We start from the raw sequence: 17415 nt of genomic DNA, 5'->3' as shown, positions 1-17415 counted from the left end.
CTGAACCAACTGCAAGACATTCTACCAAGTCCCTTCATACCTGGTTGCATTTAGTGGAAGTGCAAGCTGCAGGGGCAGCTATTGCTTAATATCATCGTCATGAACCACAACATTTTCATATCTGACCAGCAGTCAAACAGAGAATTTCAAAGCCCAAATGAGTTCTGCCAGAAAAGCTGTCCCACTGCCCAAACTGCAACTTTTGGATAATTTAGAACACTAAGAAAACCTGGAAAACAGTAACAGCCAATCAGTCACTGCCATCCAGAACACACCAATGCATGAGCTCAGACAATGCAGTCATGCAAGGAGACTGGGATTTAGGAACACAACAGCCCAGAACACCGAGAAATCTATTGTGCAACTTGTGATGGAAGAGATCATTCAAACTTACCAGAGGAAGAAGGCTGGGAAATCCTGTGGGACACGACAATAATTGCAGTTCCTCTGAAAGAGAAGAATGAATGCAATCAGCAGATGAGTAGCTCCAAGCAGGTGTAACTCAAAGACTACAAGAAAAAAACCGGCTTACTGGAAAGTGAAAAGGCAGGGAAACAATCAACAGTAACTATGGTCTGTTGAAGCTTGCAGGCAAAAGAGGACAGAACTAATGAACATGTTTACAGGATCTCTACAGAGCAAAACAAAGATGCAACTGTAGCAGTGTGCTGGGGTAACAGAGGGTACAGCACTTCTGCAGCAGCAGCCAGCAATCAGCTGCTCAGGCTCACCAGGAGCTGAACTCGTCACTCAATCAGCCTGAAGCCAGAGCCACTCAGTTTCAGCAGAAAACCCACCGGGAGTGGAGACACTCCTATGAACTACTGAAGGTACTAAGCCGTTTGAGAAGGCTCCACTTAAGCAGTCCCTAACAGTTTAGCCATGTGCTGAGCCTGGCTACGATCTCACCTTTTGCTCTGAGCCCCCTGCAATCCCTAAGCAATGCTGGCTATTCCCTGTGAGAATCCCTATCCACCCAGGACACCAGAGTAATGCCACTGCATAAGATCAGTTAAGGTGTTACTTGCCGTAGGTGAAGGCAGCAGCAGTGCTAGGCAAGGAAGAAAGAAGATGTCAGATTTCCCCACTGTGTACTGGGTAAGGTCATATAATGATTACATCTACAGGCTGTGAGATTTATTTCTCCATCTCACCATGAAAGCAGACTGGTTTACAAAAGAACAACCACTACCAGCCTCAGATCATATCCAACATAAACTTGGGCTCTCACTGAATGCCTACCATACTCCTTAGCACAAAACCCAGCTTGGTTTGCTTGCTATGCTCAAACTACCTGCAGCAGCTGCTGTTCACACACACCCGACTTCAGAGTGCAGTAAAACAGCAGCCTCCAATTATTGCAGTAGCTGAGCTCTTGCTGAAACAGAGAGAGGAGGGAGTGTCCAGCACAGTGATGTACATCAAAATAAGGAGAGAGGAGAACTACTATCAATGCAGCCCTGGATAGTGCCGTCAGAGGGCATGTGATAAGGATGTGTGGCCTTGCACATCATCCCATGGTGATCGAGAAAACCCAACAGAGAGCCTTGCTGCCCTAAGGAGTGTGAGAAATCATTCTGTTTGGCTTTCACAAGGGGAAGGTGGGTGCTGGTGGGTGCCAGCAGGTGCCCGTGGGTGCTGGGCACTGCTGGGGACCACAGGGTTCAATCCTTAAGCTGATTGGTTGGTTGTAGTCTGTGTTGTATAGGATGTATTGGGAGAGAAATGGAGGGGGGGTGAGGTGTCGAGGTGTCAGAGACTGGCCAGGAGCAATGACATCAGGAGTGCAATCATTAACCCAGCCCTGAGACCACAGCCAGCAACAGGCAGGACTGGGAGTGGGGGGTGGGAGCGTGCTTGGGAAACGTAAAGGGATTTGTGGAGAGACTCATGAGTGTAAGTTTGATGTCTATAGAAGCTCAGCTCAGGTGGTTATGGCACCTCTAGTGAACCTGCTCTGTGCCCAGCGCAGTTTGCCTTCGTTTGATAATACACTGTTTGTATCTGAGATTCAGCAGCGAGTTGGTTTCTCACGCTTTGGTGACCCGTACGTCATTACCCTCTCTTCTACGGCTTCGGGGACCCTTCGGACCGGGGGGGCTCCTTCCAGGAGGAGCCTGCGAGTCTCTTGGAACACTGTGAAGGATTCAGCGACTATTACAAGCTAAAGGCAAGGCACGGAGCTCACGGCTGCCTGCGGTTGTAGCGCACGAGGATCCAGATAAGAACAGGACTGTGAGCACTGTCCAGCTGGGCGGGAACTGAGGTCGCTGAACGTGTGCCTGAGGGGGACTGGACGGCCCGGAGTCACGGCGCGAGTGCGGGGTCCTGCTAGCCGCGGCTCCAATAGCCCGCGAGGGACTCGGCCGGGGAAGGGACGAAGCAGCTGGTGACGGAAAGAGGGGACCTCAGGAAATGGGGCAGGGGTTGGGCAGACAGACCTGCCCTGGGAGAAACAGGAGTGACAGGGTACCCAGGGACATACCCCTGGACAGTCCTCTGGGGTTACAGTTAGCATCTTGGAGGGATAATCCTAATACACGGGATAGGAATAAGGCAATAAATTATTGTATGGAGGAAGGGACGAGAGAGAAAATGAGACCAATTTATTAGGACAGCAGGAATGAGGACTTGGGAAAGGGACAATCAGCAGGGTGGCCAAAAGATGCCCCTAGTACCTCCTAATTGGAACCATAATGATAATAGGGGCAGGCAAAACATGAATGAATGTTGCACCCTGATTAAGCAGCACCCAGAGGGCAAAATACAAACAAGGCATTTGATGTGTGTGGAGATGAGGAAAAAGGAAAACCAAAGGCCAAAATTAAAACCCCTAAGCCTCACCAGGACCAAGGGAATGCTCAAGCTGGAAGTAAGGGTACTAAATGTTACTTTAGTGGGTAAGTTGGGCATTTTAAACGAGATTGCCCAAGGAGGAAGAGAGATCTTAAGGTTTTTGAGGAAGATGTACTATTTAGCTTGTTTAAGGAAGAAGCAGAGGAGTGATTCTGGAAGCTGAGTTCTGCACTGCCTGTGCATGGGCTTGCAGGCATTACCTAGTGACTGACCTGCAACCTTTCAACAGCCTGGGGTTTTTGGGTGTTTTTTTTGTTTGTTTCTCCCTCCCCTTTCCTGGACCATTCTGTTAAGCTTTGCATGTATTCATGTGCCAAGCAAGCACAGAAGGGAGAGAGAGAGAAGCCACTTCATAACAAACCCAAGGTTGTGGGTTTTTTACCATCAGGGGGTCTTTTAAAATGCCAACAGGGGGCCTTGGTAAAATTAAAAGTTCTAGGGGCAAAAGGGGAAGGGTTTAAAGTCCCAGTAGTTAAGGACCAAGGCTCCTAAAGGGTGTGTGGATCCGAGTACAGCAGCATCCCATACCTAAAGAAAGGAGGGAGGGATTAAAGCCAGTTATAGACCACCTCCTTAAGAGGATGGAACTTACAGGTTGGTGCAGGACCTGCAGGAGGTGAATAAGACAACAGTGACTCGGTTTACACATCGTTGAGTCACAAAGCCCCAAGTCACAAATGGTAATAGATCTTAAGGATGCCTTTTGGGCCTGCCTATTAGCTGAAAACAGTAGAGACATCTTTGCCTTTGAATGGGAAGATCCAAAACTTAGAAAAATTATTATTACAATTTGTGGAACCTGAGGTTAAATATTTAGGACATTATTAATCTCAGGAGAAGGGGTAATTGATGTTAGAAGGACTCTAGGAAGATAGATCCCAAAAGAGTAAAAGGGATTGTATCTCTTCAAGCCCCCAAAACAAAGAGACAAGTCAGAGGATTGTTAGGATATTGTAGACTATGGGTTGAGTGATATAGTCAGGCAAGTTTTTATATGACTTCATTTGGACAGAGGAAGACGAGGAGAAATTTGAAACAACTAAGAGGCTTTGACTATTGCTCCAGGCTTGAGCCTCCCTTCCCTGAGTGTGGGAGCAGTCAGCAGTACACCAACAGTGACAGACTTCAGGATGTTTATCAAAAGCCTTGATGAGCTTTGTGATACATATCCTGCAGTTCTCCCTGTGCCAACCAGTGTACCAGCACGGACAGCCTGACTGGATCCCATGTGGATGTGGAGGGAGGGGTGGCTTATGGAGTGCTGACTCAAGAATGGGGAGGGTCACGTAAGCCAGTAGCATACTTAATGGTGGATGACTTCACCTTAAAAATAAAGGCCAAGAAGTTTTTATAATGGCTTGCAAAGAGCTCCTGCTGTGCTGGCGCTCCAGATGCCTCAGTGCTGTGGCTTGCTGCAGCCACCTGTACACTGCCTCCCCTGCACTGCCTCTGATTGTGTCTCAGGAGTGAAGACTTGCTCCTGACTCTGGGGTTCTGTGAGGTGTTGAGCAGATGTCTCCACAGAGGAAACTCACACCTGACCTGTCTGTACAGTAAAAAGGGAGAAAAGAAGTGAAGAGCCAGCAGCTCAGTGAGCAGGTTAGCAGAGAGGCCTGAGCAGCTGATCAGCAAAGCACTGTGCTGCAGCCCATGCTGTGCTGTCTTGGCTCTCACAGTGGCATTACAATTTCTTTCCCTGTAGCTGGCTGAGCTGTTGGGCGTGCCAGGCGTGTGTGTGGATGCTCCGCTGCCGCTTGCAGAGCCACAGGTGCCCGCCCAGGGCTTTAGTGGGGATTAATCACTGCAGAACATCTGGGGCAAGGCACTGTCCTCTCCACACGTGCAGAGCAGGCCTTTCATTTTCTGGAACCTGCTGCACCATGGAAGGCTACCAGTGAAGACAGCAAGCCTCTGGCTGTAAATAAACCTGCTCAGGTTCCAGCTGCAGTTTGTAGCAGTTTGGGCTGGGTGCCTCCTGCTGCGGCCACGTAAGACACATCCCCGAGGGTCCAGCCCAGTGGGTGGACACAGGAAGCTGTGTATTTCATCCCATAATGTCCTGCTCCCTATAAATCTACCTGCACAATCCTACACTTCCTCTTTCTTCCCTCACCGCTACGCTGGGACATGCTCCCTGTCTGGTATTGGAGGGGGAAGCCATCTCGAGGCCTGGCCAGGCCTAATGCCTGGAGAAGGGGGAAGGGCAGTCTCAGATCTGGCCAGCTGAGATTAGCCTAACGGGGAGGGGGGGTGGGGAGAAGAAAGAGCCCTGGGAGTTTTGGGTGTCCCCTCAGGTGGGGAGAAGGGAAGTGCTGGGAGGCTTCTGGGTGTGCTTTGGGATCTCTTTTGTCACTGTGGTTGTGGGTCTCTGTAAAACGCTCACTGCTTTTCCATTCAAACTTCCCACCACTTCTGCAACCCGTTGTGTCTGAGTCGCAGGTTTTTTGCCCTGGTGGGAGGCAAGGAAGGATCAGCCTTCCAACCCACCACACAGCTACAAAAACAAGGCAAGATTGATTTGAATAGGAATTACCAGGAGGGGAGAAATATTTTGTGGATGGGTCCTCACAGAGCGTAAACGGGAAACGCGTATCAGGGTACGCAGTAACTGATGGGCTAAGAATGGAAACAACTGAGAAAGGAGATTACCCTCTCCTTGGTCAGCCCAAGAGGTCCAGTTCAGGTCTTGTTTACCATGGAGACTGCGGTACAGACAGCTGAGAAACGATGGACACAAAGGACCCGTAGATCCACCCACCAACTGGACTGTGGTACCCCAAATGGAGGCCATGAGACGAGTTCCGGTATCAAATAGGAGTGGTAATGGTCCTTGCCTGAAAACATAAACTAGAAAGAAGTCAGGGAGGAAAATTGGTAAAGCCTCCCTGGACAAGGGAAGGGAAGGGGACATAATCATAATATTGGCAGACCTTTGTAATTGCCATGATCTAGAAACATGGCTGTTGGACAGCAACCCCATAGGCTGTGTGAGTGGAGCTGCAAGTCAAACCAGACTCCTACAAGCCAACTGGAGGGAGAAAGTTGTCACCCAGGCCTTGGTATACCATAGCCACTCACTGCATATGGTACATAAAGTAAGGGAGGAAATATTCTCAGGCAAGGAACATCAGTTGTTATCCCACTCCTTTTAGCAGAAGTTGAAATTAGAGCCTTTTTGCTTGGTATAGAATTGTTGCCAGGTTATGCAACTGCTTCCCCCCACCTTTGAACTTGGGGTTGGGGAACAACTAAAAGGGATCTTCTTGGGAGAATTTCTTAGGTTATTATGGCTCAAGCCAAATGTAGTAGAAAGAAGAGGAGGGAGTGTGAGAAATTGTTCTATTTGGCTTTCACAAGGGGAAGGTGGGTGCCGGTGGGTGCCAGGCACTGCTGGGGACTGTGGGGTTCGATCCTTAAGCCGCTTGGCTGGTTGTAGTCTGTGTTGTGTAGGATGTGTTGGGAGAGAAATGGAGGGGGGGTGAGGCACTGAGGTGTCGGGAGACTGGCCAGGAGCGACGAGGTCAAGAGTGGGGGGTGGGAGTGTGCTTGGGAAATGTAAAGGGATTTGTGGAGAGACTCATGAGCATGTGTAAGTGTGATGTCTACAGAAGCTCAGCTCCTGTGGTTATGGCACCTCTAGCGAATCTGCTCTGCGCTGTTTGCCTCTATTTGATAGCAAGCTGTTTGCATTTAAAATTCAGCAGTGAGCTCATTTCTCACAGGAGGAAAGAAACAAACTATATAGCCCAATAACAGAACCCAAATACTGCTTCTGCTCCCACGAGCCCAGGGTTGGCCAACTTGGGGATTGATCTTGAGCCACAGGCAACTCATACATAACTCCCCCATACAGGCTACATCACAAGGCCACTAGCACGATCTACTCGACTGGGAAAGAAAATGAGACAGCAAGGGCAGCAAAGATTGACACTGCCAGGTTGCCCTCGGTCTGAACCACACACTGGGCTGGCCCCTGCCCTCAAAAGAACAGTGAAATTCCTGGGGAGTCACTGTTATCTCCCATGTGGGACCTGTTCCCAGAGCTCCTACTCTCCCTGCCTTTCCAAGACATGTGGCACATGTTTCACAGCTCCCCAAACAGATGAAGTCTGTGGTGGGGTGGAAACAGTTCGCCAGCTTCATGCTGGCAGCAACGGTCACCAGGAGTCATTCTCCCAGCATGCACAGAGCTGCTCAGAAAGCAATGAGCCAAGAGGGAAGGTCTATTATTATGTCCCTTTTCTAATGCAGAATAACCAGTGTTAGCTGATATGTTCAAATCACAACTGTCCCTTTAAGTATAGGCAAGTGTGTGGACATTGACTGATTAAAGTGACTTGAGTCTTACCAGACCAAGCTAGAGACAGAAACAAATCACATTTAGCATTTCCCCAAAGAACATTTTTCACATGATTATTAAAGTACAGGGAAACCTTTAACAGCAACCCAAAAAAGCCTTGCTCCTGAACCCAGTCAGTCACTTGTCCTGGAAATCTCAGAATTTACCTATGGAAAAAACTACAGCACAAAGACCAAAGTGAACTACCCACTGCCAAAATCAGACGGGGGCCAACATTCAGACAGGAGTTTGAAGACATGAAAGGGTGGCCTTCGCAAGCCTTTTGTGATTGCAAGTGCTGTAACCTCAGAGGGGGACACGTTTAACACTGTCTGGAAACAGGGCACATTTTGTATATTTCCTGACCAGTAACACAAAATTGAGACTCATAATGCCCAGTTTAAGACATCCAAATTGAATTCTTATTTCCTAATCCTGCCTCCTGCTGATGACATCTCTCAGCCTACCATCTAGAACTTCTGGTAGATGTCCCCCAAAACCTCATAACCATGACACTAGTGGCAGAAAATTCACATCAAATCGGACAGGAGACAGAGGTTTGCAAATGTCTTCCAAAGCAGTAAAAGTGTTTCACTCAGGAAATACAGCCAGTCTCCATGGAAAAGAAACAGCTGAAGTTGGGCTAAGAGACTCACAAGAGAACAGGCAGAAGCACTGACCACACAAGCCACAAATGCAGCCATATTTCTGCCTCTGCGGAGCTTGCGGGTGGTCCCTGCACAGGCATGACCCGGCCTGGGCTAAGCCCTTCACTAAAGCCTCAAGAGAGAAGCAAACCACCATAGAGGTATTTAAAATGGGATCTTGATTCACTCACCCAGTCTTTAGCAGCAGTTAGATAGGAGCTTACAGACGTTTGGTACTTCTGATAAATCAGTGTGTAAGTAAAGACCAACCACGGAACGTCTGCAGCACACCAAGCCCCACATGTGAACAGCAGCCACGCTGCGCTTCCTCAGGGGCTTCAGCAACCACCCCGGAGCAGTTTTGGAGCACATGCTACACCTAAAACACACTGCTCACTAAGATGAACACTTCTTGAGGGCTGACACTGAGGGAAGTCCACCAGATTTGTTTTTCTATCATAGTAGTATCATAGTATCAGTCAGGGTTGGAAGGGACCACAAGGATCATCTAGTTCCAACCCCCCTGCCATGGGCAGGGACACCCCACACTAGATCAGCCTGGCCACAGCCTCAGCCAGCCTGGCCTTAAACACCTCCAGGGACAGGGCCCCAACCACCTCCCTGGACAACCCATTCCAGGGCTTCACCACTCTCATGGGGAAGAACTTCCTCCTCACCTCCAGCCTGAATCTCCCCACCTCCAGCTTCATTCCATTCCACCTAGTCCTATCACTGCCTGAGATCCTGAGCAGTCCCTCCCCAGCCTTCTTGGAGCCCCCTTCAGATCCTGGAAGGCCACAATGAGGTCACCTGGGAGCCTTCTCTTCTCCAGACTGAACAGCCCCAACTCCTTCAGTCTGTCCTCACAGGAGAGGTGCTCCAGCCCTCTGCTCATCCTCATGGCCCTGCTCTGGACACCTTCCAGCACCTCCAGATCCCTCTTGTCATAGGGGCTCCAGACCTGGAGGCAGTACTCCAGGTGGGGTCTCAGCAGAGCTGAGCAGAGGGGGAGAATCCCCTCCCTTGCCCTGCTGGCCACACTTCTCTTGCTGCAGCCCAGGAGCTGATTGGCTTTCTGGGCTGCAAGTGCACACTGAGAGCTCCTGGTGAGCTTCTCCTCCACCAGCACCCCCAAGTCTCTCAAAGAGTCTGATATTGCCTAGCATTCAGACACCAATTCTTTCAGCTGAATTCCAGTTCACCTGGCAGTTTCATACAAGGGACAGCAAAGCCATCCTCAGCTCGGACTACAATTCAGAGTTCAGAACGCCTCCCTCTCAACTGTGGCACAGACAGACTTATTTCCAACCTGTTGAACATATAAGGGTTTCCACAGAGAGCAAGTGAAAATCCTGAGCATTTCAAGTACAACTTCAACTCTCAAACAGGGAACAGTAAGGAAAGGCAAGAAAAGAAAAGGGGGGGAAAAAGGCAAAAAAAAAAAATACCCCAAACAAACAGACAAAACCCAACTGGGTAAACTTGCCCCTAGATAGTACAGGAAAGCACAAACCACCTGATTTATCTCTTTGCCCTCCCAGACCCTTCTCGCCAGGAAGGTCAACAGGTTATATACCTTCTGTTGGATTAATCTACAGGAGAACAAGGGCTGCCAGCCAAGCAAAACTCGATTCTTAAAGGGACAGAGCCTGTCACAGACTTTAATCCCGTTTTGAAAACATACTCTTACATAGAAAACCTGTGACCAGCAACAGTGGGAAAAGATGCTGCTACTCCACTTTCCACTTAACTTTCTGGGTGACAGAAAGAGTCATTTACACTGATTCCCCTGCAGCCATTTTCTTCTGTCCGTGTACACACTTCACCAACAAACTGGAGCAGGGAAGCAAGTAGGATTTTGTTCATTTTTATAAAGATAAATCAAAGAGCAGCAAGTGTACTTGGAGAAAATCTTCTTATGCAAACCTTTCTTTCACACCTTTTTTCTCTCTGAGGGGACCAGATTTTTACCCGAGAGAACCTGTTTAAACCCTGCTAGTCTGGTATCATTGAGCTTTATTTCAAGGACCTGCTAAGGAGGCAAAATGAACCTGAGACACATCAGTAAATCCCCCCTTTCCATTTCAGCACACAGATTACGTTTTTGCCCTCAATTAAAGCAGTCCTGGTTACAACAGATCAGACTTTGCCTAGACGTCTGTCATTAATGGTTAGTGTTTGAAGGGAGGCGCTTTGAGGACTATGCTACTTTATTTTCTCTTTGCCATAGCAAAGGAGATTCTTCACAGGCTTACATCCGGGCTCTGAAAGCCACTGGCACCTACATCGCAAAAGCACAGCGATGTGAAGTCAAACACCCATCCTTTGGCAAGCATATTCTAACAAAGGTAAGAACAAGGTAAATATAAGCCTACAATGGAAGAGAAAAACAGAGGCAGTGACTCAGCTAGTGGCACTGGGAACTGGAAACCCTGCCCCTCCCTAGCAGGAAAACGTCTAATTCATACGGTGTTGAAAACAAACGGGACCGACTGCATCATCTCCATAAAAAGGAGGGCCCAAGGGGCAGGAACTACAAAACCAGAAATTAAGGGGAAAAAAAAAAAACACAAACCACACCACAACCAAACCCCACAAACACACACGGCCACACAAACAAACAAACCAAGCCCAAGAACACAAAACACCGCCTGCAAGCAAACCACCCAGGTCTTGCAATGAGCGCCATGTAGTCAGATTCCTGACTTTTTACAAGGCTCTAGGAAGCCTTGGTGGAGGCTGATCTCTTTCCCCTAAGTAACAAGTGACAGGATGAGGGGAAACGGCCTCAAGTTGCACTAGGGGAGGTATAGGTCAGATGTTAGAAGAAACTTCACTGAAAGGGTTCTCAAACACTGACCAGGCTTCCCAAAGAGGTAGCTGAATCCCCCTCCCTGGATGCGTTTCAAAGAGATGTGGTGCTGATCACAGTCTCACAGTATAACTAAGGTTGGAAGAGACCCCAAGGATCATCAAGTCCAACCTGTCCCAACAGACCTCACAACTAGACCATGGCACCAAGTGCCACGTCCAATCTCCCCTTGAACACCTCCAGGGACGGCGACTCCACCACCTCCCTGGGCAGCACATCCCAATGACGAACGACTCGCTCAGTGAAGAACTTTCTCCTCACCTCGAGTCTAAACCTCCCCTGGCACAGCTTGAGACTGTGTCCCCTTGTTCTGGTGCTGGTTGCCTGGGAGAAGAGACCAACCCCCTCCTGTCTACAACCACCTTTCAGGTAGTTGTAGAGGGCAATGAGGTCACCTCTGATCCTTCTCTTCTCCAGGCTAAGGAACATAGTTTAGCACCAGGCTTGGTAGAGTTAGGCAACAGTTGGACTGGATGCCTTCAAATGGTGGTGGTGGTGGTGGTGTGTTTAAACCAAAATGATTCTGATTCTGTGAAAGGAATGTGTTGGATATTTATCGACCAGGGCAGTGGCATAATGCAAAAGCCAGGAAGATGAGCAATCTTGGTAAACTTCATCACTCTTCAAAGGAGGACAGAAATGCCATTAAGTTAGGGCATAAAGAGCATGATGCCATAGATTTAGATTTACAGTACTATTTGCTACTCCCCTAGAGAATCACAGTGAAAAATTGCTTCGAGTTACCTTTGGAGAGTACTGCTCCTAGTGTTAGAAACTTAATGAATAGCTTCGAAACGAAGTGCAATGATTTATACCAACAGAACCAACAGGGACAAGGGACATCAACTGGGTTGCTACAGGGATCTTTCCCAGTTCAGTTCTCTTTGACATCACAACTATACATTTATAACTGAATAAAGGGAATGTTCTTGACATTTGCAAACAATACAGAATGAAGCTTACAAACACCAGTGGACAGATTCAGACAGCTCAAAACCAAATAAGAGAAGCAAGGGTATTACAAATAAGACCACGTGGAAAAACTATGCAAAGAAACGGAAGAAATCACTTAGGGAAAAAAAAGATCAATCAAGGAAAAAGCCTCAGAAGAAGCAGAAGAAAAGGTCTGCGAGTGAGAATGATGAAAAACTGAGAGAGTTGTTGGCACGGCAAATGCTTCCACAAAATGGCCAATGTAACTCCTGTCTGCCTGTGCTCAGACATCACTTCAGGCAAGATGGAGAGATTACCCGCCTCCAGCGTGCTGACTGTAAGAGCTCACTCTGCAAGAGGAACGCAGGTAAACTGAAGAAAGTGAAGGGGATCAATCATTAGGCTGAGAATAACAGATACTGAAAAATAGTTACAGAAATACCCACCAAGCCAAAAACTGTTCCAGCAGGACAAGGAAAGTTTTCTGATGCTAAAGTACGTTGGGTGATGCCCAAGAAAAATACTAGAAGATCCACTGCCCAGTGTTTATCAAAGAGGAAAACAGTAATAAAAAGGAGCACAGCAGAAATGAACAAACAAAAATACCCCAAAATGAAAAAAGGATGATTCTGAGCTACAGGGAAAGTGTAACAGACCTGTAAAAAAAGGTTAACAATGAATTTTTGCTTTCTTAAGACACAATCGTGGCCGGGGAAGACAGAAAATCATTTCACTATCACAGGGAAAGGAACTACTTAAGGTGGGAGAAGATGGCAATGTTGCTAAGAGAATATCCCCATTCTTCCTCCACTGCCCACACCCTAATTACTGCACCTCTTTCTCCAGACACAACATCGATGTGACCGTATGACTAACTGAGCCGGAGAACAAATGTCACTGAAAAACAGCTCGAACAGTTTGAGGCCATGCAGGTTCTGCCTACAGCGGCTCCAGCACCCACCCCTTGAGTTATGCTGTGACAGAACCAAGAGCTGAGAGGCAATCAGAAAAAGACACTAAGGAAGAAAAACTGTGAGTAAGCATTCCTAACAGAGATGAAGTAGTAGCTACCGAAAACTACTTTTCAGCAACCGTCTCAACACTGTACTTACTGCATTCGAGTGTTTATTTGCATCTGTGACACAAACGTCTGAAAAGAACACCAACAGCCACTCCGATTTTATTTTAACTGCAAGTCAGGTTCAGTGCCACGGAGCCCTGTTTCTCTCCAGAGCTCGGCAGTACTATTTTCACACCGGTTTCCCCCAGATGTTCTGTAATACACTAACACGAAGACAATTGTCACGGTAACAACCTAAGATACTTCCAAGTTATCGGTAAAATTAATCAGGAAATTTAAAAGCCGTAGCAGAAACCAAGAAAAAGTATACCCCAAGATCGCCTCAGAGCAGGCACGAACGAGGAGTTTAGCGCTGATAGCCTTTGTGGCACGCTCAAGTTTGAGGAGGCCATAAAGACCAAAAATTAGGAAACCCCCCGCCTGCATCCAGTGGCTGATCGCCCTTCCCTCTGCCAAGCCAAGTTCCAAAGGCAACCAGAGCTCCTCAGCATCCCACAGCCCTAAGAAAGAAGCCCCTCTCTACGCGTCACAGCACAAGCTTTTCCAACCAAACCATTCTGGGATTCTGATTCAAGCTCCCCCTTGTCATGAGGAAAAGCTATTATGATCAAGTGACTTTAACTGCACAGGTGACAGAACAGCAGCTTCAACCCGGGCCTACCACTTGTTATATAACGGTCTGCCTCCCCCCCCCCCGACTCTTGTTTTTCTCTCTCCTCCCTGGGCCTTCATGCCGTGTCCTACTGCCCACTCCCCTCTGCAGAACAATGAAACCTCTGGCAGCTGTAAGACAGATGGACAGGCAGGTACCCCAGTGCTCTACTTGCTCTGCACGCTGCCACCGCAATCAAGGCTGGGGGAAGCCACTCTGTCAGCAGCAATAGGAAACAAGAAAAAACCCCGAAACAAACCTCACGACCACCACCTCCCCACAAACCAACCGAACCAAAACCGCCAGGAAAACAAAACCCCACAAAAGGAGCAAGAGAAATAATCACCCAACTCAAAATAGCCAAAAATCGAAACAAATCTTTCCTCTCATCCAGCCCTCTGCATTTGAGAAAGTATTTTGCATTGATTATTTGTAGACCTCCGGAGCTCAACTCGTGTTGGGGAGTAACATGAACCTAACTTAAGGTTAAAAAAAGAAGAATAAATTAGTAATTAGCTGCTTGGTTTATTGCTTTGTTTTGGTGGGTTGGTGGTTGTTTTAATTTTTACTTAATAAGCAACCGTTCACCATAAAACACTTCCCAGCGGTCCTTAAAATCCCTTGAGGTACACTCCTGCCCTCTACAAAAAAAGCCTGATCTTCAGCATCCCATGCAAGGAGCTGTTTAAACCCAATTATGCACGTGAGATAGAAGATTACCTGAGTAAGCTTCTGGGCTTGGTGGCTGGTTTTTTGTTTTGTTTCCTTGTTGTTTTGGGGTTTTGTGGTCGTTTGTTTGGCCCTTTCCGGAGGCATGCCACCAAAACTCAAACGACTCAGACTTTAAGAGTAACTTCTCTGGGAAACAATATTCCCTCACCTTTTCACGGAATTGTTTCGGTTGGAAAAGACCTCTAAGATCATCGAGTCCAACCAGTATGTAACTCTACCAAATCTGATGCTAAACCGTGTCCCTGGGTGTGCGTCTTTAGACGCTCAGGTGAGAACTGGTAGATGCCCTGTAGGAACTCAGCCGCCTTCGCAGGGATCCACGGATTCGCTGATTATTTCGTCGTTTTGGTTTGTTTGGTTTTTTCCCCACAAAACACCTTCCAAAATTTACAATCAAATTAATTACAGAAACTACCGATTCTCCTCTCCATCCTGCCCTTTAACACCTCTACGAACGGTACAGAAACTTCTCTTTTCCCAGCAGACGGGTCAACAGTTTTCAGCCGATGCGACAAGCGACCGAGCTCCCTAAATCCCAGAGGCACCAGCCCCTTCCCGTCGGGGGAAGCCGCTGGAGCCTCCATTAAGGCTGTTTCCATCGCTTCCTTTGTACGCCTGTGCCTCCGCCGCCGCACACAACCGGCTCCCAACTCGCCCTTTCACCCCCTCCCCGGCAGGCACCCGCGTCCTTCCACCACTCGGCGAGAGCGTCGTGGAGCAGCGTGTCCTAACCTGAGCGAGACAAGAACTGCTGTTGTTCCGCAAGGACAGCTGAGACCGACTCCCAGCCCACCTCCGGCACCTCCTGCTCCAGGACGTTCTGCTGAACAGCAGAGGGCTGTGGCTGCGCGCCTGCCCCTCACTCCCCGCCGGAGCCGCAGGGGTGGGAGCGGGGGCTTGGACAGGGGGAGCGGCTGGGTCAGCTGCTCGCTCAGCAGCGGCGCCCTCACCGAGCCGGAGGCACTGACAAAAGTTGCCGGGGAGACTCGGGGTGGGCCCTCAGGGCTCCTTCTTCCCCGGTCCTCCAGCAGCAGGGACAATGCCGGCCAGGTGCTCGAGGAGCGGCCAGCCCGGCCCCAGGCACAAAGGTCACACTCACCCTGAGCAGCGCGGAGCGGCCAGCGGTGGGGAGGGGGCGGCGGCGGCGGCCGGGCAGGAGTTTGGGGAGGAAAAGGGAGGAGTTTTATTCTCCCACTCCCGGAGTTTGAAAGAGGAAGTGAGGAATGCGAGGAATGAGAGTTGGTATGAAATGAACGCGGCTGAGGGAGGCGACTGCCGGCTCAGGCGGGTGGGGGCTGGAACGGGGCCGGGGAGGGGCTGGCCGGGGGAGAGACGAGAGAAAGGCCGAGGTGGAGTCGGGAACAAAACCTAGCAGGGCCGAGCACTCCCCGGCCGGGGGAACGCGGGCAATGGCCGGAAGAGGGGCCCGCGGGGCGGAGGGAGGTGGCCTCTCACTGGGGGAAGGGGAGGAAGGAAACTCCGGGCGGCCGGGAGCAGGGAGCGGGAAAGGGGGTGGGGGGCGGCGGAAGCGGCCGGGACAGCACAGCCTCCAGGAATCGGCGCCGCGCCCGGACGGGGAAGAAGTTGGAGTCGGCGTCCGGGACGAGCCGGCCATACAACCCTGGAATAAGCCTCTGTTTTGCCTGGTTCTTTCCTAGGGGCGGGACTCCCCTGGTTTCTGGGAGCCAGGCACTTCACATAGTCCAACCCCCTGCTAGAGCTGGGTCACCTCTTGGAAGCCCTTGAGTGGCGGGACGCGATTCCCACCCGGTGTACCTGAGCCACTGCGAAAAAGACCCAACCCCAACAGGGCAGAAGTGGTTATCTCATTTTAATTGTGCTGAGATCACGCCGAAGAGTAAGCTAACAGAACACCATTTTTTTGTTTTGTGGCGAAGCTGCATTTCCTACCCGCGCCAACCACACCCCCCGCCCCGCTACCCATTCACGCAGGAATGCCAGCATCCACTAGAAGATGCTGGTAAGACGGAGAGCTACACTAGGGCTGTAGGAGTAGTAAACCAGCAAATCTGAAGTGTGACCAGCAGGAGTGACTGTCCTCTTGTACTCAGCGGTGCTGGAGCCACGCCTTCAGTGCTGGGTTCAGTTTTGGGGTTCTCAGCACAAGAAGGACTTAGTGGCACTGGAGTGCATCCAGAGAAGGGCAATGAAGCTGGTGAAGGGTCTGAAGACCAGGTCTGCCGTGGAGCAGAGGAAACCGAGGTTGTTTAGTCTCTAGGAAATTTTATTGGTCACTACAACTCCCTGGAAGGACGTTGTAGTGTTGGTCTCTAGTACAGGACTAACAAAGAACACCCACAAGTGGCAGCAAAAAATACCCCCCCAAATAACTTAGAGGTAAGGTTTTTTTATCAATATATAATTTATTTTCATTTAGCTATAAAAGTTATAAATACAAGTAATGTGGAACAGCATCTGATAAAAAAGCAGTGAATCTATTTGTGTATCTGCATAATTTGACTGAGGCCCTGACCCTGCTAGGATCATTCGATATCAATAGATAGCTCGATCATCTCAAGACAACGGATCACCAGCTAAGGCCAGCAGGTGCTGTCATTTTCAGTACCAATTCATCATTTACAGAGGTCACACATGATTATCATTTTTTTTCCCCTGGTGTTGTCATAAAAAGTCGTCACAAAGTTTCCTGGTTTTTACCACTGCAGGCTCGAGATAATAAATCTGTCTCTTTGGGACCTGAAACAGAGTTTAGTCTGCTGACAGTATCCAAAGGTGGAAAACACCTATTCTTGTCTAAATAGAGGGATGGAGTTACCCAGGATCATCATGAATATGCATGCCATGAAACAGGCAAGAATAAACTGTTCTCTTCGTACACAGCAGGCACATACACTCTGAGCGCACATGCCACAGCGTCCAGCAATTCACTCTAATCAAGGCCACACCAATCAAGCAGCATTCCATCCTGTGACCTGCAGGCACCATGCTGTAGGTCTACCCTTAAAGATGGAACTGTAAGGACACATTGCAAAGCCCCAGGATACAGTTAGTAACTTTGCTGGTAAACTTTGAAGACACCTGCCATCTCCTTTGAGGTAACTCCTTCTTAGAGGCAGGTTAAAATTATTCTGTACGGTCTTATTTTAGTGTGTCATGACTTGAGATAATCTCATGATAAAGCAGTTGCTAACTTAAAAATGTAGCAACAGTGGAAAAAATGACAAATAGTTCTGATGGTGTCACAGCCTGGATTCCATCAGTCACAACACTGCATTTCAGGAACAGTACTGTGTATTGTTACAGCACTGCCTTCTGCCAAAC

The 17415-nt window shown here is 48.9% G+C and overlaps 1 protein-coding gene across 1 annotated transcript in view; it reads right to left on the bottom strand.

The window, feature by feature from the left end:
- TEAD4 (TEA domain transcription factor 4) overlaps positions 1–17000 on the bottom strand; it is a 67221-nt gene extending 50221 nt beyond the window's left edge. Inside the window, exons 1-3 of the mRNA XM_054163919.1 lie at positions 16986–17000; positions 15212–15429; positions 395–447 (exon numbers count right to left, since the gene is read on the bottom strand). Coding sequence (XP_054019894.1) covers positions 395–447; positions 15212–15429; positions 16986–17000 — 286 coding nt within the window. The remainder of the gene's footprint in view (positions 1–394; positions 448–15211; positions 15430–16985) is intronic.
- Between the last annotated feature and the right edge of the window lie 415 nt (positions 17001–17415).

This window comes from Dryobates pubescens, chromosome 8 (assembly GCF_014839835.1).
Source record: "Dryobates pubescens isolate bDryPub1 chromosome 8, bDryPub1.pri, whole genome shotgun sequence".
Classification (NCBI taxonomy): Eukaryota; Metazoa; Chordata; class Aves; order Piciformes; family Picidae; genus Dryobates; species Dryobates pubescens.
The sequence above is the reverse complement of the archived record's forward strand: the minus strand, read 5'-3'. Positions and strand labels throughout refer to the sequence as shown.